This window comes from Limulus polyphemus, unplaced genomic scaffold (assembly GCF_000517525.1).
Source record: "Limulus polyphemus unplaced genomic scaffold, Limulus_polyphemus-2.1.2 Scaffold622, whole genome shotgun sequence".
NCBI lineage: Eukaryota > Metazoa > Arthropoda > Merostomata > Xiphosura > Limulidae > Limulus > Limulus polyphemus.
In genome coordinates, this window is record NW_013666232.1 from 297,631 (window position 1) to 320,020 (window position 22,390).

At 30.8% G+C, this 22,390-nt stretch overlaps 1 protein-coding gene and 1 long non-coding RNA gene across 2 annotated transcripts in view; one reads left to right on the forward strand and one right to left on the reverse strand.

Moving 5' to 3' along the window:
- Positions 1-1,483: 1,483 nt before the first annotated feature.
- Positions 1,484-4,173, forward strand: LOC106459528. The gene is made up of 3 exons (XR_001290839.2): positions 1,484-1,733; positions 2,310-2,376; positions 3,214-4,173. It is a non-coding gene; the product is annotated as an uncharacterized LOC106459528 (long non-coding RNA).
- A 1,465-nt stretch (positions 4,174-5,638) lies between these two features.
- The window catches only part of LOC106459523 (CCR4-NOT transcription complex subunit 1-like), a 101,530-nt gene continuing 84,778 nt past the window's right edge, over positions 5,639-22,390 (reverse strand). The window contains exons 29-47 of the mRNA XM_022386026.1: positions 20,417-20,572; positions 19,698-19,838; positions 19,083-19,187; positions 17,752-17,871; positions 15,616-15,810; positions 15,054-15,311; positions 13,723-13,821; positions 13,195-13,262; positions 12,818-13,055; positions 12,247-12,486; positions 10,757-10,920; positions 10,004-10,121; positions 9,577-9,678; positions 9,031-9,288; positions 8,721-8,789; positions 7,993-8,173; positions 7,551-7,683; positions 6,302-6,436; positions 5,639-5,856 (exon numbers count right to left, since the gene is read on the reverse strand). Coding sequence (XP_022241734.1) covers positions 5,790-5,856; positions 6,302-6,436; positions 7,551-7,683; positions 7,993-8,173; positions 8,721-8,789; positions 9,031-9,288; positions 9,577-9,678; positions 10,004-10,121; positions 10,757-10,920; positions 12,247-12,486; positions 12,818-13,055; positions 13,195-13,262; positions 13,723-13,821; positions 15,054-15,311; positions 15,616-15,810; positions 17,752-17,871; positions 19,083-19,187; positions 19,698-19,838; positions 20,417-20,572 — 2,847 coding nt within the window. The 3' untranslated portion in view covers positions 5,639-5,789. The remainder of the gene's footprint in view (positions 5,857-6,301; positions 6,437-7,550; positions 7,684-7,992; positions 8,174-8,720; positions 8,790-9,030; positions 9,289-9,576; positions 9,679-10,003; positions 10,122-10,756; positions 10,921-12,246; positions 12,487-12,817; positions 13,056-13,194; positions 13,263-13,722; positions 13,822-15,053; positions 15,312-15,615; positions 15,811-17,751; positions 17,872-19,082; positions 19,188-19,697; positions 19,839-20,416; positions 20,573-22,390) is intronic.

Below are 22,390 nucleotides of genomic sequence, written 5' to 3' on the forward strand. Positions count from 1 at the left end.
TAAAATGAATATTACTTTGTATGATAGATAGTCAACATGCAAAAAGAAAAAAAAAGACATAAGAAAAGCATTGCTTAACAAAGCTTTCAGATTTAATAAAAAAAAAATTGATATTTTGCATATGAAAGCATTGTAATGTTTACTGGTAATCTGCCAAATTTCGATAACATTGGCTTACTAATTTAAAAGTTATAGCATGAAAACTGTAACAAACACAAAATGGTTACAAGGTCGGTCCTAGGGACCAAGCCCATGCTGAAAGAGTTAAAGTTATGGCCACTGGAGCCATTATGGAAGTGTGCAATGCAATGTTAAATTTCACATTAGGAGCTAGCATTTCTCCTCAACTGGCTGCTGACAATGTATGGTGTAGTTGGCTTTTAATTATCTGGTGTAATGGGGGGTAAAGGGAGGTATGAATAATGAAAAAACACAAATAATGCAGAATACATGAAAAAGCTTACATGTATGTATTTCTAAGAAAAGTGAAAAAATGTTGAGAAATAATTTTTACACAATAAATATTAAGTTATACATAATATTAAACTTGATAGCTTTTACAAAAAGGATTTAATATAATAATTTAAACTAGTCGCGACCTGCAAAACATTTGCGGTGGTTTTCATGCCCTTCACTTGAATTTTCCTTATTCTATCATTATCATTATTTAAGCTACACTCTTGCAGGCATTATGTGTTAGATCGATAAATCCTGGTCTATTTGAAAAAAAGTTGCATGTTGCTCACATGGATGTAACTTTATTTAATAAAACTACATGTGAACTAAACAAGTAATAGTGTGCAGAGTATGAAACAGTGTTCAGTGTATAACACAAAAAACAAGAAAATGAAGAATAAAGTCCATTGTAAAGAAAAAAGTAACTAAAAGGTGTTTATAGTAGTCTATGAAACGAACCAAACCTGAATTATTTCAGATATTGCAAGTAGTTCAAATCTCTATTCAAAATTTAAAAAAAAAATACTTCCTGATTGGCAGACTGAGTGTTAAAATCCAAGTGTTCAACTACGAGATGGCAATGATTATATTGAAAATTTACACCCAAGTGAAAAATATCTGTGTGTGTGATTCAGCAGTAGTAACATGCTTCAGCTTGGCTGTTGTATGTGACTCCATAATGAGAATTACCTAGACTTGTACCATCATCATGCTCCTTTGGATTCACTTTATGGCATTTCTGTGTGTTTTCCACATAAAAACTACAAAGGCTTTACTTCAACATGATTTGTTTTTTAACTTTAGTTCGAAAGGCTATTTGAATTATTTTATCAATTTTGGGTTCTGAGAATCTGGTCAGCATTAAAATTTAAAAACTGTGGGTTTTAGTTTCTGAAGTAAATAAAAAGTATAAAGTACAAGGTATTGATAAATTATTTGTACATTCAAAGTATTTTGACTTCAAATGTTCATTTGTGTGTATATTAGATAGTGTGACTTACAGTAGCAAACATTTATTTTTTTTTGTAGCAGAACCTAAATCACAACCAGAAAAGCCAGCTCCAAAAGTAACTACAAGAGAGGCACTTCCGAAACCTAAAGAAATTGTGAAAAGTAAGGAAAAACCACCTTCGAGAAAAGAAGTGTCCCAGGATAAAAAGGTGGAAGTGTCGTTTAGAGCTTATGATTATACATCATCGGCAGTCCAGAAGGTGTCAAAAGATCCGTTGAAACACATAGGTCATAAACAACAAATAAAACTAACTTTACTTAATAAGGTGAGAAGTGTCATATTAACATGTAACAATATATAGGAAAGTTTATTTTGTTGAGCAGTGAAAGTTCAAAATTGTTCATTATTTTGGAATGGCAGCACGAGGTTTGAAAAATTATCTAACTAAAGCTTTAAAATGCAATTGAAATATAACTGCATTTAATTATGAGGTAATAACACATTAATATCAGTTGTATTATTAACTTCAGGAACAACTTATCACATTTACTTAAATACTACCTTTGAACAATTTCTAGGAAATCAAAGTTGTATATCTTGTTACAGGAACTATTTAGTTTTTTCATACATGTAACAACAAGTAGCCAATTTATTTTGATACAATAAATAAAACATTCCAATATTAGAATTATGCTGTTACATGAGTACATACTTTGACACTATATATACTTAGAATTGATATTCAATGGAAATTATAAATTTTGTGACAAGATTTCTTTTTTTTTCTGTAATGTTATAGAATAAGACTTATTTTAAGTTTTGGGGCTATAAGTAGTAGGAACAGAGAGTAATAGCCAAAACCTATTTTATTATGTTCAAAATATCTTTTTTGTCTCTTTAGGGCCCTCCTGAAAAGACTACTACTATATCTAAACGAGAAGAAACTAAACAGAAAAATGGAGAAAAGGGTATGTGTAAAATCTGAATCAATGAAAACTACCAATTTCTTAGTAATTTGTAAGTACAAAAGTGAATACAAGTTTGTTGGAACAAATAGAAAAAATTGGATTGATATATTGATGTCAAAGTTCCATATACCTAATGCTAAAGATGGCAAGTTTGCTCTTCACAAAAAACTGAGTATCCTGTGTAAATCTGAGGTGTTGCAATACCATCAGCATTCAAAACTTGATTGAATATATATATATTAATATATATTGTAGAAAAAATAGTGAAAAATTACTTTTAAAAAAAGGAAAACTGTGTCCCAACTCATCTTCAACTATTAAAATAACCTGTTAAGTCCCCCCCTTTTTTTCTTACCAAGAAGGGGTCAAAAAGAGTACAAAACCTGAAGCAAGAATAGTCTAAATTTACTAAAAAAAATCCTAGATTAATGATACCTTTCTTCATTACAAATTTTAAGAAACAAAAGGAAGATTAAATTTGTATAATATATACAATAATTATATTGTAACTCATCAAAATATTTCAAATTCAGGAGGTTTGAGGTATTAAACTCTTGGCCATATTTATTTATCTTTTCCTTTAGAATTTTTTATTGGTCATAATAGAGAAAAATGTAAAATATTTTTATTAGTATTTAGTTCTTACAAAATTATGGGAAAAAACTAGCTTTAACTATACAGTTGAAATTGTATTTTTTTTACACGGAATGTGACTTGCAATGATATGATTTCATTGTACAATTATAATATAAACTTGTCACAGCATAATTAATATAAATTTATTGGCATTTTGAGAAAAAGTGGAGACCAGTGACTGATACTTAATGTTTTTATCAGATAATATAAAAGCCACAGCTCGAACAGCGACTGGAAATTTCCAACAGCCAAGTGGCAGTCGAAAACGTCCTGCATCTCCACCTCAACAAGCAACACCTCCTAAGCCAAGTTCAAGTAATACACTTCTTGATGACAAGAAATCCACAAGTTCCCGAAGAGAAGAGCTGTTAAAACAATTGAAGGCTGTGGAAGATGCAATAGCAAGAAAACGATCAAAGCTGAGCTAGGGAACTTAAATTGGAATGGTGAAGGTTTATCAAATGTAACTTAATATTGCCTGTTGGTCAAAGTAATATGGCCTTCTCACCCATTTTGTGTACTTCAAAATAGCTTTGTGTGGTAAAATTTCAAAATGTTATTAATTGTAATATCATGTGCATCAGTTGCTTTTTCTTTGTTTAATGGCTTACCAACTATAGTTCTGCTGTGATCTTTAGTAAATTCTTGAAGTGTTATTAGCATTTCTTCTTTCATGGTTTGTATGTGATACATACTTTTAGACTTAACAACTACTTTAGAAATCCAAGTGCATGCTGCCCCTTTTAATTAAATTTTGTACTTAGCCATTGAGTAGTAGAGTGTAAGGGAATGCTCATTTGGTGGAGTTCAGAAGAAGCTCAAGATAAATCCTTCACAGTTCCAGACATCCTGCTTAAAATACAGGATTTATTCTCCATATTATGTAGATTATTAATACTGAAGAGCTTGGGGAAATGCTCGTTTTTTTGTTGTTTTTTTTGCAGTGAGGAAAATATTTGTAAAGTATCTTGATTCTGAATAGTTTATGTTGACTTTTGCATTATCTTACTGTATGATTAACGAATAGGAAGCTGTTGGAGTGTAACCAACTATAATTGCTTTTGGGAGCCATTTTGGGCCTGATGTTGTATATATGAGATATCAATGTATTTGGAACATTTTTTTTCTTCTCAATTATTAAAATATCTTAGTTTTTGAAAACATGCATCTCTGCAAGAAATTTCTTTTGTGTGTTAAAGGTGTATTGAGAAAGATAAGTTATGTGTGCAACATCCTAAAGAAGACTGGAACACTGGATAACAAGTTTATCTACTGTTAACTTTTTCATACCTCATAACAGTTTCATGCTATAATTTTTGAATTAGATGTATGTTAACGAAATTTGGCAGATTATCAGTAAACATTCCCAGGCTCTTATATGCAAATTATTATTTTTGAAATTAAATCTTAAGGTTTCTTAAGCAGTTCTTTCTCATGTTGCATATCTAACATGCAAAGTCAATTTAAGATTAAAAATATTTTCAAATTTCACATGTCAAATGTTTCTTAAGAAAAAAACTTATCTGTTATTTACACTAACGAATCTCTGTACGGGTACCGTCAATTTGACCGATCTCTTAAGAAATAACTTGTAATTATACCTCTTTCATTCTAGAATGACGAATTATAACAGGAAAACATAAATAGCTTAAATCTCATAACATTATACTAACCTTTTGGCCATGCCTGGCTAACAATACAGAAGTTACAATTACACGGCACATGTGCAGTCTTATTACTGTATCCAATAGTATAAAACTAACCTGTCTTGGCTGTTTTATAGTGGACTATTATGTTATAAAATACAGTCATATTATTATTATTTACAAATAATTTCTAAACATTTTTCTTAGTAAATAAATTAGTATGGCTAAGCCTCATATAATTTTGCACATGGAGGATGTGAAACGAAATTTTGAGCAGAGTGAAGACTCACCTCACCACCTTGAAGTTTTGTATAGAAAAAACATGATGACATCATGATACTTGAAAATGGCTGAGAAAGCCACTAGGGGGATATTCTGGGCTTTTGACATGTCATAGACAGAAGTATATATATATATATATATAAAAGAGATAGTTTCCAATAATGTAAAGAGGTGAGCAGGGCCACTGTTTTATTCAGTACATGAAAAAGATAGGAGGTTCTTATTTTATATTCTAGCTTGTCAATATCGGTAATTTGAGTTCTTTATTTGTACGAAACTATGAACCAGTGCTGCATTCAACATCATGTGACACACAAAAATCAATGTCCAGATGTGTTTTTTAATATTTACTTTTAAATTAAGTAATGTATAATACTAATATTTGAATTATAATCTACATTTTAATACCAAAGTTATTGACATAAATTCGAAAGTCAACAAATGAGATGACATGGCCTTTCACCTGTATGAAAAGGGTTAATAGAAGTCTAAGTATATTTCTTCATCAAACCAAACTGATTAGCTGAGGATTTATCCGATGCTTAAATACCACAGCTATTCAGGAAAGTTCACATAGTAAAACATGACTGTATGTTTGCAATTAGCACGACTTAAGTTTCTTGGTTGGTGATGTGGACAGTCACAATAGAGGTTTACCACATTGAAGAAGCAGATTCTTTACTCAAGACAATTATTAATAATGCTTCAAAGAATTTTTATTTCAAACAAAGTACAGTAATTCACAAACAAACAAAAAAAAGTCCCTACGATGACAACCATGGCAGAATGTACAATGTAGAAGAGAAATGTGAGACCTTTTAAAAAAATCCTATACATCGCCACATCTCTTCAAGTGCTGGCTGTGTCAGAAGAAGGTTTTTGAGGCATGCAGGAACGAGCCACAGAGTCAAATAACCTACAAATATAAAAACTAACACTGAATTTTCATAACATGGAACCACCTTAAGCACAAAAACACTCCTAAATACAAACTGTAATGTTCTGATATAATCGGCAGTAGTTCCTTCTGTACATATATTAATATTTTAGCGTTGTGCACAGTTTATACTTTAAAACTTGGATATATATATATCTGACATACCAGTTTGAAAAGCATTAACAATATTTATCACTACAGAATTCCTTGTTCACAAATTTAAAAGTGTTTTACTAGCACTTCAACTAGTCTTTATTGTAAGCTACTGCTGCTGAAGTCTTTTGCTCAAAAAAACAAACAAACTACAATGTTTTTTCAACAGTTCCTAATCTAAAAACTTTAATTTGTCAACTCTAATGAATGTTTGCTTACTGCTACAAAAAGAAATTACAATTGGTCATCTCATTCTGTTACAAATACTTACTTCTCAATTTCAGGGGCACAACGCACAAATTCATGATTCCAGAATTTGAAGGTTGGGTTTTTGATAAGCTCTATGAAGGTGACCAGTAGGCCCCAAGGGTGTGGTCTATTCACAATTAATCTCTCCAGTAGAACTCTACAGTTATAACAGATAAATGACCATGACGTTCAATAAAGACACTTCAAAAACATATAAAAAGAGTAGATAATTCACTGTTTCCTGAGGTTGCATCCAACTACAAATTGCAAAAGTACTGTATAAAAATATTCAACTGAAAAATAGGATAGTTCTTGAATAAATCTTTACTGATGTAATACATAATCTTGTCAGGTGAAGCAATGCTTTTTAAAGTTCTTTTCAGTAATAAATGAGTAAGTACTCTAGATATGATTTTAAGTTTACATAATTCTGACTTTCACCACTACAGAAGTTGAGTATGCTATATATTATAGTCCACTCATGCTACATCTGAGAACTGTGCATCTTTCCAATAGCCCTGCAGAATTGTTTCCATTGCAAAAAGTCCCATTAAAAGACTGTCATGTCAAAAGCACACCACTCCTCCCTGCAAGCATTCCACAATTAATCTAGCACTAGTTTAGTCAGTTTTAATGCACAGAAATTGATAGGTACTGCAGATATTGACCTCACCAGTATATCGTTATATGAAATAGAATGAATACTCATTTCATTATCCAGGTTCTTGAGGCATGCAACAGGTAAATGACTATATTGTGGAAGCAACTTGTGTTGCATTTCTGGACAAAGATACTTCTTGATTACTTTATGCACTTTTGTCACTGACCTTTGCAGTCATGGATTCTCAACTTTTACAAGATGGACATTTTGCTCATAACAGTCCGAGTATATTTATTGTAACTCTCTGGATGGTTTTAGTGCCCCAAGATGATCTGTATTCCTTTGTTTTCTCATGGCATTAACTACAGGGGATATTTATGATGTGTTTTTACACCTTTTTGGTTGAAGTTTGCAAGAATTTTGGGCTGTTACATACCCTACCCAAAAGCAATCAGTTTTTGGTGGCATCACACTACCTACAAAATATTAAACTATAAAAATTAGTTCTAATGTGGCTCTTTTGGCAATGGTTTCCACATGAATTTGCATATTCAAAATTATTTTAGTATAACATACTCAACCCTCTGTATTAAAAACTAGTAATTACAGTAGATTTAACTATTTACAAAAACAACAACATAATTATCATCTTATGAATTAACACACACACCTGGTGATTTGCTCCTGAATAGCTTCAGTGTTCGCTTCAGCAAACAAGTATAACAGGGTACAACTGAAGTAGTGAGTATGACTATTAGGGTAGCGAAGCTGGTTTGTTATTGCATTCAAAAACAAGTAACGACCTATCAAAAGTGAAAAACAATGAAATTAAAATTGATCGGTTCAAATGAAGAATAAAAAAAAACATTCTAGCATTCCATTTTAATATCTATGTTACAAAAATTAATAAAGTAGGTGTAACAATCCCCAGTAAGACTTTTTTTGTTGTTTTGTCAAAGATCTTTGGACAATTAATTTGTCTTCTATTTCAAATATGAGAGAGTCAAACTTAAATGTGGTAGCTCCTACACCAAGAAGATTGCTATTTTTAAATAACAACTGTTACTCCACTACTAAAATATGTTTATGTCAAAAGACCAATTTCTACAAACCTTCTGTATCCAGATCCACAGCCAGATTTTGAAATATGTCCATGTGAGAAGAATGTGTGATCGTTCCCATACTCGGAGCCTGTCCCTTAGTCTGAATGTGACTAATGGCTTGTGTACCAACATACAGGACTAAAGCATTGATTAATGGGATGTTGTATCTCATTCCAGGTTCATTGGATACCTACAACATACCAATATAACTAATGACATAATCGAAACATAGCTGGCTAAAATTTGCTCAGCATTAAGTTGGCTATAATTAACAAAGGTTATATTTATTTAAGATTTTTTTTAATTAATGTTGTTCTAAAACAATTTATTAATAAATTATAGATGAATTACATTTTTATATTGTATTTGCCATTTCTCTGTTGCTGCATCTAATGACTACTGAATTACATTTCTATCTTGTATCTGCCAGTTCTCTATTGCTACATCTAATAATATTAAAGTTATGTTTTTATCTTGGTTCTACACCTTAAGTTAATGTTTAAATCAATCTTAGAACATATCAGCACTCAAGCTATTAATAATACAAATGTCAATTTATTGGACAAGATGATTTGAATTTTTTTACTATGGTAACAACTATAAAATGATTAATTTCTTTTGTACCCCCTCATGATTTCAATCACAATGGAAGAGATAATAGACAAAAATCATCAATTTTACCACACTAAAAAAAAAAATATAATCTTGTACTGAACAATTGAAAATGAAACAACAACCTGCAAGTTACTTCTCAACTCTGAGAGGAAGGTCACTGGACTTCGGCTGTTGATGTACGAGTCTAAATCCTGAAGAAAAAGAATGACAGCCATTAAGAACATTTTCAAATAACTTGTGTAACGTTTTTACATCCATTTTAATATTGCACTACAACCAATTCACAGCACATGTTAACTACATAATGTACAAGTAAGCTTTGTATTCTTTGGACCACCTTATGGCTAGATGAGTAATGGAGCTTATAAATGCCGTTAATCATAACCAGTACCTAATAATGCAAAATTCATTTTCAGAATTTCAACACCTTACCTTCTTGAAGTTTGCTGGCTGGATCATGCTAGCAAAGTTAGTTAGAACACGAGGGGCCTGGGTAATTTCTGGTAGCAAGTCAACTTTAAGGTTGGGAGTGAAGGGATCTGGCAATCTCATGTGACGGGGAAATGCACTGAGAATAAGATTCCTCATTTGGATACAATTTGGTGGAATGACATCACAAAATCCATAATGGTAATCACAGAGAAATTCAGGAAAGTCATGAAGTAACACCAGCAAAACACGGAGTGTTCCCTACAAGTTAAGAAAACACATAATGCTGTAAAAGTGTAAAGATGATGTAATACCACCAACACAAACACTATTCCCTAAAAGTTAATGATAAATGAAAAGAACATCTACTGTATCAAATAAATAATTGTAAGAAGTACTGGTGATAAAATTAGATATTTATCAGACACATGTGTAAATTTAATAGGGAAATTCAGAAGCTACTAATGCTTAAATCTCATATAGTTGTGTTTCTCAAAAGACTAAATATTACTTAATACAGATAAATATATATATATTTCTTAATCTTGCCTTGTATAAAAGTTGAATCTGTTTGGGAAGCTCCACATTTCTTAAAAAAGGTGCTAAAAACTTGAACATGTCAATCAGCAGCTGAGCATACATGCCCCAAGCCTGAAAAAAAAAAAATTATTTCACTTGATTCTCAGTTTTATACTAATTCTTTGATAATTACAAGTTAAATTTTTTCAAACACACACATCTCATCATCTTGAGTAATCTGTATTTTAAAGCAGTAGTAATTATTAAAATAAAATATAATATTGATAGTACTTTTTGTTTAAATCTTTTGTGTGCTTCATAAGTTATTAGGGTCACTATAACCAATACAGTCATGGACCACACCTTTTCTTCACTCCTAAGATGTTTTTGATTATATCAGATTAACTCTAGAGAACTGCTTAACTGTAAACATCAAGTGTCTAGTCTAAAAACTTACTCTCTGCTGTGGAGTGAGTACCAACATCTTCCCTAAGAACACTCGATGTGATACTAATTCAAGCCAGGCATAGGCAAACCCAGGAGCTTTGGAAGGTTGTAGGATGTGAAGAGTATTGCTGAGAGGGGGAGAGAGAGTTACAACATTCACACACAAAAATTCAAACACTTCATTTTTTGAAAGAGTAATATTCCAATAACAAAATATTATTCTATGCCAAATATTTATATAAAGGTTAAAAAATATACCAAAAATGCATATTTGATTTGCTTCTCTTTCTAGTAACACTTGTTAAGCACATACACACCTATGTATTGTAATTTTGTCTTTCTCCCAAAACTGAAGCTAGCATATACTACCAATGTATTAATTTTAAAAAATTAACTTTTTTTTTTGAGTAACAGTAATAATGAAAACATAAAACAAAATTCCCCACCATTTAAAATGAAAAGTTTACAAAGAAATCTTCTCAAAAGTTAAACTTTATACAGAAGCACTTTAGGTTCTTCAGCAGTACTTCTAGCTGCACAAGTTATTCTAAAACATTCAATAACTGTACATATTTTACTACCTCACCAGAACACTTTGTATCCCTTGAAACAACAGTTACTAAGTAGGTTTTACTTTACAAAAAAATATTACAAGACTTTAAACAACAGTAATTTCTTTTCAATACTAAACAGCACAATTTTTGTAAACCATACAAAAAAATTTCACTTTTACACCTTCTGCCATATCTTGCCAATGACATACCAGAATGCATTTAGAACCTGAACACTGATAGACTCCAAGACTTGTTCTGGGGCACTGAGTTCAAGGAAAAGCATAATGAAGATTCGATGATAGGGTAACTGTTGGAATTCTGTGCTCCGAAAGTCGTGATCTCGAAGCAGTACACCAGCAACAATACCAAGGACCTGCTCATATTAGAGAAAGACTGAACCTCAGTAACTCGAAAATAGTCAAGAACAAATAATGTAAAACTACTCACATTTTATTGACATAATGATTTATAAAGTAGTCTTTTTATTTCAATACTATGCACACTAATAATTTTAACAACATACAATGACTCCAACCCAAGATAACCATGTTTGTACACAAAGAAACATAGCATCCATGACTTTACTCCACACATCTATATTACACACAACTGAAATGTTCTTGAAAAGTGGGATAACAATACCAAAATGTATCTCAACTAAATAAAACATCAGTTTCAACCACAGTTTCATAGCAGTGTCCACAGATAGACTTTAGCAAGTTCACAAGACAACTGTTTTGGAATATAGCTACTGAAGTATGTTGTTTTAAATAATTTAAAAAGTTAGTATTGTACAAAGCAGTCTAATATTTTATGATTGAAACCAGCCAGTCCTCAGCTGGAAAAAGGTTGGGAACCATTGGAATAAAGTGTAACAATTTCACTGAAGCATGTAATGAGCAGAGTTTGGGGTAACACATTATTTAAGTAACTTGTTACTGTAATGCTATTATTTTCGTCAATAACAAGGTATTATTATAACACATTATAATTTTAATAGCAGTAAAAATATTAGTTACTTTCTGCAAAACAAAAAGAAACAAGATTGTCCCATTATTTTCTCTATGTTTCATAACTACATTACTGTTCTTTTCTTTTTTTGATGCCTAAGAAATTTCAGTTTGTAAATACTAAGAATAAATCTAAAATAATGTGTCAAATATCATTTCCTTTGAGTAACTGCTAAGACCAATTTCAGAAATTAGTTTAAAAAATGGCTTTCATACACACTTTATCAGCATTGAGGTTTTAGTTTCATTTTTAGGAATAGTCACAACTGTTTCTCAGGACAAGAGAAAGAAAGAAATGTAATGAGTAGTATAACATGATTTTTTTATTAACTGATATGTGTAAGGACATCATATTACTCTTCTCTGAAGAAATGAGTGATGATTTAATTTTTCAGTAATGTGCACAACATTGATAGCACATGAAAATATTTTTAATTCACAAACTTAGCCTTCACACGACTACATAATTGAAAATAACAATATGTAAAACAAGCTCATGAAACTAAACTTTATATTTAAAATATGTGCTGAAGAGATAATACACAAATTCAGGATTTTGTTTTTATATTTTATTTATTAGTACCATAAAAACTGGCTTCACAAGCAAGCTGTTAGAGCTCTTATATATGTAACACCTTGCACCTCCTGCATAAAGTTAATGAAGCATTTCAATAGCTTGGTTTTCTTACCTTGTGGAGTAAGTTAATCTTTGTGAGACTATTGTTGGCATCACCACTGTGTTTCACCAGCAACGTGATCAACCTTACATAGGCATCTAAAGTATGAAAACATTTGGCTCGCACTAAAGATGGGGAAGGATTAGATTGGTCTGAGAAGGCTCTGTAGCAGAGCTCTGTGCACATTTCAGTACTAAGTCTGAAGAATCTAGTAATCAAATCGTCAGTCTTTAATATTCCCTGTACATTCATCTGTAAACAAAGTAACAACAGGATAATGAATTTATAAAACAGCTGTATCATTTTATACAAAATAAGGTTCAATTTTAAATATTATTTCTTATTCCAGAGAAGAAAAAACAACAACAATTAACGTGTTTAACAAAACAAAAAGAACGTCTTTACAAGAAAGTAGCATGTTGAACTAAGAAAATAAACAGCACAGTGAAAAATACAGAAAATGTTTTAAACACATGTAAAACAGAAGTTGAAAAATAAAAGTGAAGCATTAATACTTGAAAATAAGTACCTAATTAATTTTACATTTATACACTAAATGTAGTCAATACTATTATGTTCATACCTGATGAACAAACATAGTGAAGGCTTTGGTACTGTCCCTCCCAGCACTTGCATTATGATACATGTTCACCCACTCACGCAAGAGGTATTCTGTTTTTTCATGAAGCCCTGGAGGGTCATCGTATTCACGAGCTTGGGAGATTCCAGAGTGCATCATAGACATGGGTCCTCCTGGTGCACGATCTAAAAATCCAGATTCCTGTGATGCACACTGAACCATGTCAATTAACTGTGACAAACTGTAAAGCAAAAGGGGAAAAAATGCTTATCAATCTACAGAACATCAAGCATCAAGAACTTACTAAAGTAACCTTCCACACACCAACCATCAAGTACTTACTAAAGTAACCTTCCTTACATCAACTATCAAATACTCACCCTTCTGGTGGCTGTCTGGAGTGAGTAGCAATTCGAGCAAGTATTTCCACTGTATGGTAAAGATCACCCTATAACATGACCAAATAGGTTGCTTTTAATAATTTGACATAATTAATCATATCAAAAGAACTATTTATTAAAATCTCAAAACTTCTTTCTCACTGCACTACTTGAATGTCAACAGCAGATTTTTACGTGAAACTCATAAACAGTGATTTTGTATCAAAACTCATCTTGAACAACCACAATGTGTTTGGTGTACTTTTAGACTAGGGTTCAGTATGATAAAGATAATACATGTTCTTCACAAGAACCTGATTTTAACATTACTGTATGACCATAATTAATTCAAAGGAACTACAAAATGTTCTATGTATTAAAACTAAAAATCATTAGATCACACACAATTTGAGATTGAACTATGGAGAATATTAGTGTGTCAACTGGTAGCTTAATTATAATAATAGCACTTTTCTTTGTTTATGTCAAGCCAGTATTGTCTTAAGTGTATTTTAAAACCGAACTTACCTCTGAAAAGAAGCCATCATGACGTTTATCCACAATATAAAGCTTTACTAGCTGCATGGCAAAAGCTACGGCAAGATAATTCAATCCACCTTCCATAAGCTGTAAAATAATGCAAAAAAAGTAAGTTAAAAGCTACTTTTACAGAGTAGTACTTTTACCAATACTATCTTCTGATCACAACAACCTACTTACACAGAGGAGAACTAAAAACATATAACTAGTAATGAGCACAACTACTTAATTATAATGTTAAAACCACACTACTTAATTATAATGTTAAAACCACACTACTTAATTATAATGTTAAAACCACACTACTTAATTATAATGTTAAAACCACACTACTTAATTATAATGTTAAAACCACACTACTTATAGCAACTTAAATGCATTATTGTATCAGCTGGGTACACTTGTGGTTAAAAGTATTTGTGGCTGTAAAAGTTAAAATACTATAAATTACCCCCAAGTAACAACAATAACAATGGTTATACTTAAGTACTTTTTCCAGATGCATTTTTAAATAAGTCATTTAAGAGTAAAATTGATATTATTCTGAAATTAGTGACTTTAGTACTTTTATTATATTTTCTTCACTAATTCATTTAACTTTCCCAAAATATTCTAATTTTCTATAATGCACCAATGGTCCCAAAGTGCAGTGCTTGTATTGCAAGCAATAGGCCATGAATTATTTAAAGCTCTTGGATTCACAGCTTCAACACACTAACCACTAGGCCCTGCCAGGCCTATGTATCACTGTATAGTTTGACTAAATTTAAATCTTTAGTCAGTCATTATAGGTGCTACACATAGTATGGTTTATTACGAGAAAAATTAATACTAAACTTGGTATGTTTTTGTAAATCAAAAAATAAATACATATTACCAAACATCAAAATTTTTCATTAATGATATTCTTGCAAAAATTAACCAGTTGTTAAAATAATGTTCTTACTCTCAACATAACTAGTATATTTTAGGTATTAAGTAGTTACCGGGAGTAAATTTAAGTGTTTATAAAGACTGATTTAGAGCATATGCCAGGCCTTTCTGTGTGTGGATCACTGTAGAGTTTGAGATGAAACTTAAATCTCTGGTTAGTCATTAAATGTACTACCATATACTATGGGTTATTATTACATAAATTAACCTTGAACTTGTAGTACATACTTTTTAAATAAATAAAAAAAAAAACTTGTATATCACTCACAACAAGATTTTTCATTTATTCCATTCTAATAAAAAGGAGTCACTTTTTCAAATAATGTTCTTATTTTTAACTCAATTAAATAAAACAACATCATGCTCTTTCCTTAACGACAGCATACCTGGGTAAGATGCAGATCATAAGAAGGCATGTTGACCAAATGGCTGCGAATAAGACAATCCACACCTTCCAGGTTATACCGATAATCATCACGACATTCAATTAGAGCTCGAGTAACATGTTTAACTGTCCATTGGGTACCGAATGCCCTGGGATCAGCTAGAGCTTTCAGTACAAGTAGATGGCCATCACGATAACGAATAGCAACTTCAGGATCAGGTGAGTGCTGTGTCATCCCTTCTAGAAGACTTTCCACTGTCTAGAGAGTCATAAAAACCTTGTGTGATGAGGTAATAAATTTTATTTTTTCATAACTTAACAAAAAGTTTAAAGCACTAAATTTATTTACAACTACATAGTGAACATTTAACATTTGAATTGCTTAGCTGATTTCCTTTTGACAGGATGTCCATTATGAAGAGCTTTTAGGGCTATGAGTTTCATGAACATTTTAACATGAGTCCAAATTTTTCACAATATACATAACACATTTTCTTTCATACTGTATAAAATGTTTTAAAAAATCCTATGCAAGTATAAACAAAATTATAACAGTAGACTACCTTCTGGACAAGAGTAAGAGCTGTAACAATCTCTCTTGATGTTCGTACAAGAAACACTCCTTCTCTCAGACTGTGAAGTGCTGCAGCTTGTGGGCTTGCTGGAATAGCCATCAGGCTCTGAATGTAGCGGTCAAGCTCTGCTATTACCTTGTCATAGATCTGTGTAATATCATCAGTAGAAAAAGACTGGCTAACCTATTTTTTAGAAGAAAAATCAGAAATTCCCGACATTTAGTAGGAGAAGTAAAATATCAAGCAACCATTACTACTTATAATATAAGTTTGTTCTTTTGGGGTAACGGGTTTGAAGAGGTTTGTATCTATCTTATATTTGTTAAATATTTTATTTGTTTAAGAATAACACTTCACTGCCTATGACTAACATTTTTAATTGCATAAATTTTGAACAAGTGTTCATTAGATAAATTTGGTTTTCAAGAAAACAATAATCACAGGTCAGACACATCTTCAGTATACTGTTATGTGTTATGTCTTAACTTCTTTCACAACAGACAACATTAGTTTTCAAGTTACAACAAAACATTCATAAAACACACAAAAGAATGACAAGAGCTAAAGTTTCTACACCATGCTGATGTAAAAATTAGTTAGTGTTTGTAAATCTTACAGAAATATTCCTATTTTATTTATAAGTAGATGTTACCTGCATAATTACAACTTTTCTCACAACCAATTTACAATGTTAAAACAATCACTTTAGTTATTCATTAAGTACTAGTAACCTCCAGAAATGTAAGCATAAGACTGAAAATAAATTGTTAGTTTAGTTTGTTGAGCTCTTACATTTTTAAGGACCAGGGTGGGTAACAGAAGAACCCATCAGTATTATAATCTTACAGTGAAAACCCTAATAACCAAATTGCACAAAACTTAATACAAACATCTGAGTAAAAAATTGAGAAAATTTTATTGTGAAACTGTTTTGAAAACAATAAAAATAACCATTTTTTATCTTAGTAGTTTTTTTTATGTATCCAATCGATTTTGTTTTGATATTCATTAAAATATTTATTTTGATACTTTTATTTTCCCAACTCAATCAGCCAACAAATATCAAAAGACTAAGAAAGTGATCTTTAAAAATGGCATTACTGGTAGTTCTGTTAGGTGCTGTAGTACATTTTTAAAAAATATTTTTGGCTGGGATCAGTTTATGTCTAATAGTTATAGTTTCTTTTCTGTAAATAAGAAGCTGATGTCAGAATACATGAAACAACACACTCAATAATAATAAAAGATTTCTATCATCTGAACTATCTGCTGTCGTAGGCCTAAGTTAAAGTATAACTAAACCTAAACATCCTTACTTGATGCCTTTTGCATGGTAAAATATTCCTATATCTTTCCAACATACAAAATATAACAAAAAAAACAACATCATTTTTGAAACGAACATCATCATAAACTATAAAACACCAGCCCTATTAGGATGATGAATTATTTAGAAATTTTGTATTCAGGTTTGTTAACACTGAACATGCTAACTTTATATCATTAAAACTCACAACTGATGTCTACGTGACAGAATTGTACTCTTGACTACAGAGCAGTAAAACTCACAATCTCTTTTCTAAAGTTGTTAGCTTAAGGCTATATTCCCTTTTCAAAGTTAAAAACCACTCAAAGTTCTCAAAAATTCTATGGGCAGTATAATCAATGTGAATTCAAGTCATATATACATAAGGTGAAAACACAGAAACATAAAATAATCAAGCCTACACACAATATTGAAAATTGATCGGAAGAAATAAACATAAGCTTACATCAAAAACTTAAACATTTAGAAAGTGCCGTTTACAGTTCAGACACCTATATAGACATATAAATTAAAGGTTGAACATTTTTTAAATTTTGACTTCTGAAATAAACTATATAAGCTTTATATAATGCTAAATTATCATTTCTACAAAACTTTTATGGAAGAACTTGTTGAAATGGAATTAGGATTCTAATTTCTAAATTTTTAATACTGAGTTGCACTTGGAGTGACTTGATCACCCTTTACTCCATGCATATTAAACATGATCCATGTTTCTGGTTCAGTGTTTGTAATTTTAAGATGTACCACATTTTGCCTTAGATCTCTAATTTTATCTAAAAGTATAAATTACATACCTGGAGAGGTTTGGAAATATAGTTTGATACCGAGTCCCTTTCATGACTGGGAAGGAAACCAGGAATATTACGAGCAAACTCTTCATAAACAGCCATCTGTGGAAGGGTGACTCCCCCCACCTACAATTATATACAACCAAAAGATGTGTGTAATGCTTTTACCATCTACAAACTACACAGTATGAACATCCATTGTGAATACGTGGCTCCTCCCACCTTCAATAAATGTACAATAATGTAAACAACTAACACAATCATCACCTACAATATACACAGCATGAACAACTATTCAGATGTGTATTTCTAACATATAAAAAACAACAATTTTTCTTTTAATGATGCTGAACTTTACTGTTTGAATACAAAGTTTATCTCAAACCTATGCTTCACTCACAGGACATTCATAACCAAATTCCATACATCATAAAAACTTAAAGACCCATTTAACCTCCAATCTGATGCATCAAGTTCTTAACCCTACTTTTAAGGAGACAGAATTAGATTAATATAGGTAGTTGTTTGTTTTTTAGAATAACTTTCAATTACTCATTCAACATGACTTTCTACTTTAAGTTTAAAAATTATACAAAATATCTAATACAAAGAAAATGGATAAGAGAAATTTCATTCCTCTCAACACTAGGACTACTTTTAGGGTAATAAGAGAAGATAAATATAGATTTTGTTCTACAAATATCTTACAATCTCACTAAATATAGTGTGAAAATGTCTTCAAGTTTATAAATTATGCAAAATATCCAATGTCAGTAATCTGGACAAGACATTCATTTCTTATCACCAACAAAAATACACTTTTGAATACTAAAAAAACATTAGTAACTAAGAAATAATGCTTTGTTTTAGCAGCTTAGTTATTTTTTTTACAAAATGACAAGAGGTTTATATTTACTCTCAACTCTCACTACTTCTTCAAAATGCATGCACATTATTCAAGAGCATGATACCTCATAAGAGCTCTAACACATTAACTTGGTAGCATGAAAATGTAATACTTTAAGGGTTATAGGTTGCAGCTTGGCAGTGTTTTGTTTTACTGAATTATATAAAGGTACAATATGTTATAGTAAATATTATACATTTCAAAAAATAGCTGAAAACAACACAAGTGATCGAACTGGTATACTTAAGTGTTTTACACTCACAAAAAAGAAACCCAAGAACAGTGGGTATCAAGGTATTGAATTAACTAGATGAAGTGATAAAGTGATAAAAAAAGTTTTAAACAATTTGTTAACTTTGCTTTGATGCTATTAATTCTCCTTCACTTCCAAATTTCAATTACATATATATAAAAAAAAGGTTTTATATACCTTTAACCTGATTTGTTCAGGCATTCTTTCAGCTTGGTATGTCAGGACCACTGGATCACAATAACGACGCTCTTCTGCTCTAGCATGCTTGCGTCGATCATACTCCTGTGATAGACATGACAGACACAAAAATTGGTATACTAAATATATTTTAGATAGAAAAAAGTTCAACAAATTGTGGAAAGTTAGTATTCTTGAACATTAAAAAGAATACCTTTTTTTTTCATCACTTAACATTCTAATGTATCAGATGACAAAAAACTGACTACAATATTTACTAGCTTAAAAATAATTAATACAGTTCCTATCATTAACATATCAATAAGCTTCCAGGTACAAAACAGAAATCTCCCAGCTTCTAGTACAATTCTAAAAGACTACATTTTGTTTCAGACAAGTACTTTTAATAAAGAATATGTTTCCTAGATAGGGTATGAGAAGATGCAAGTAAAAATTGCAAGCAGAGTTAGTAATATTGTAAAAAACATATATATTTTCATTTCACTAAATTGTTTTTTTCCACTGATAAAAATATTAAGTGCCTTTTGTCAAACAAAACAAGAGAATGAGTACTTCCAGTGTCTTAAAAAATGTGATTCAAATATCAAAACTTACAGAAGCCAATTTTTTGTCTATCTCTAGAACGGCTTTCTCCACAGCAGTTTTCTGTATAAAACAGCAGGCCAGTTCAATGTTCTCCTGAGCTACAACAGTGGCAGCCTGTTCTACAAGCTCCTTCTGCTGCTGTGTTGCTCCCTGTCAAAACATCATCATTTTCACTACTACCCAAAATTTAGTTACCTTCTATAATAATACACGTTTTTGAAAAGAGACTTTCACTAAAAAAAACCTTTCTATTCTAAAAAAGGAAGTTAATACTTCATGGTGCGTTCAAGATTTCCAGGATATAAAACAAACTTATTTCACCCATTAAATAGATAAGATTTTTCAGTGAACTATTACACTTTCTTGCATGAAAAAAGGAAATGAGAGAGAATTTTCATCCCAATAAAAACATGTTTGTTCTTCAAACTAACAAGCCGCTCTTCTCTAAACTAACACATTTCTCAAACAAGTATGTAATAGTAGGTGTATTTTACTCTTCTTAGTATGTGATATATACACAATATTTACAGGCAAACTATAAAAAAAATACAGTCTGTAGTTTTGGCTTATATTATTTTTAAGGAAATATATTCTTATAAAATATTTTTTATATGTAATAATAGTTGCAAATAGAAAGTTTAACCTAAATCTTTTCTTTTTTGTATTTACTAACTTCAGTAGAACAGAAGGAAATTTAATAATAAAACACAAAGAAAAAATGAACTTACTCTAAGTGCTGAAAGAAATGAGGCCTTAAGATTGGTAGTAATGGACATATTAAGTGGTTCTCGACAAGTTATCATTACCATACCAGCTGTCAAGCTACGGACCATGTGATGGGCTGCTGTGCGCATTCGAGCTTCTTCTGGATCAAGTGCAAAGTCCTGCAACAAAAAACAAATTTTCATTAACAATTAAAAATCAAACCTAAATTTTCATTCAGATGACAACGTTTTGAACCTAATGTTGAGTTCAACTTCAGCCTAAAGTTTTGTTGAAATGAGGTTTTGATCCCCATGGTAAGTTCTTTAAAAAGTTGTCATCTCAATGAAAGATTCATACAAAAATCAGTCTACTATAACAAAGGTTGTTTTAGTTCATTCTTTTATCATTCACTGACAATAAATAACATACAAGTAATATCCAATCTGATTTATACTGTAACATGTAAACTTCGGCAAATGATAACAAACAAGTTAAATTGGGGCATGTATTAAATAACAATGTAACTCAGATAGGGTGATACATAGTTAAGTGTGTTGGACATAAACCCTGTCCCTTTATTCCTAAGGTCTTAAGCTCAAATCCCACTATATTCATAAGTAATATATACAATCTTTATTAGGATAACATTGATAATAAAAGCATGATTCTAAGCTAACAGTAAAATGACAAGGCAGGCTCTATAGATTTCTACAAAAATGTATTAAAACATTTTTACGTACACATGCAGCAAGGAACAAAGATAATACCCATGTATCAAGGGATTAAAAAGAATTTTGCAATATATATCTAATAACTAAAACACCTAATCACAAAGAACCAACTAAAAACAGTCTAGTAAAAAGTAATTTAAGGAAAACTTTTATATCTTAAAAGTGACCATAAGAAGGCATTCATAGTAACATTTAAGTTAACAATATAAAAATATCACCACCTTTATAAGCAGCTAAGTATATCTTTAAATACATAAAAAATTATTAGCAGATACACTTTGAAAAGATATACCATTAAATTATGCTTGGATCTGTTCATGATCTTACTTGTGTATTAACTGCTACTGTTAAAAGTATGATTACTGAATTCCAGTATTTATAAAATAAAATAAAAGCACTTTTTTTTAATACAGAATTAATAAGCTAGATTTATGGAAAAATGGCTGTGTAATGCAATGTTAATCTACAAATGAACAGAATATCAAAATTATTTTAAATTACAATTGTTGGCTGACTTCAAGAACAGCAAATGATAAATTTATAAACAGTCCATCCCTTATCCCTTTCTCAAATCTTAAATACAAAAAATATCTATATACCACTTCAAAATGTGTTTTTACAATACTTGGGTTAACCAAGTTTCTTTTTTCTTCTTCTAAGAATAGCTTTTGTACAGAAATACAAGATTTTTTGGCAACATAAAGAATAGTTAGTATTCAACTTTCAGACCAAGTATTTCATCCTTTCACAGAAATGAAATCTGATTTATTTTTATATGAAGTTTAGTCAAGTGTTTTTCACACAGAAAAGGTATAGCTTCTGTGCTAAAAGCAAACTTGAAAACTTATTTTTCACAGTACTTTTTATTTACTAAAATAATAAGATACAACTTCCCTGATAAAATGTTTCATAAAAACATTACATTCAAATTAATCCAGAATAGAATCTTTTGGCCATTCCCGTTACACAGTACTTCCACTCCGATTTTCCTAACAACATAGCAGCAACCTTTACATAAGTACATGTATATTTGACATCCTACTAAATACCAACATTACTATGTTGCATACAGGAGTAGTGTTATCAACATAATCCACATAACGAAAATGTAGTTCATTATCACAAGAAAGACCAACCAACTGATGTATACATTCTATGTCAATGTAATGTTGAAAATGTAGTTCAATATCACAAGAAAGACCAACCGATGTATACATTCTATGTCAATGTAATGTTGAAAATGTAGTTCAATATCACAAGAAAGAC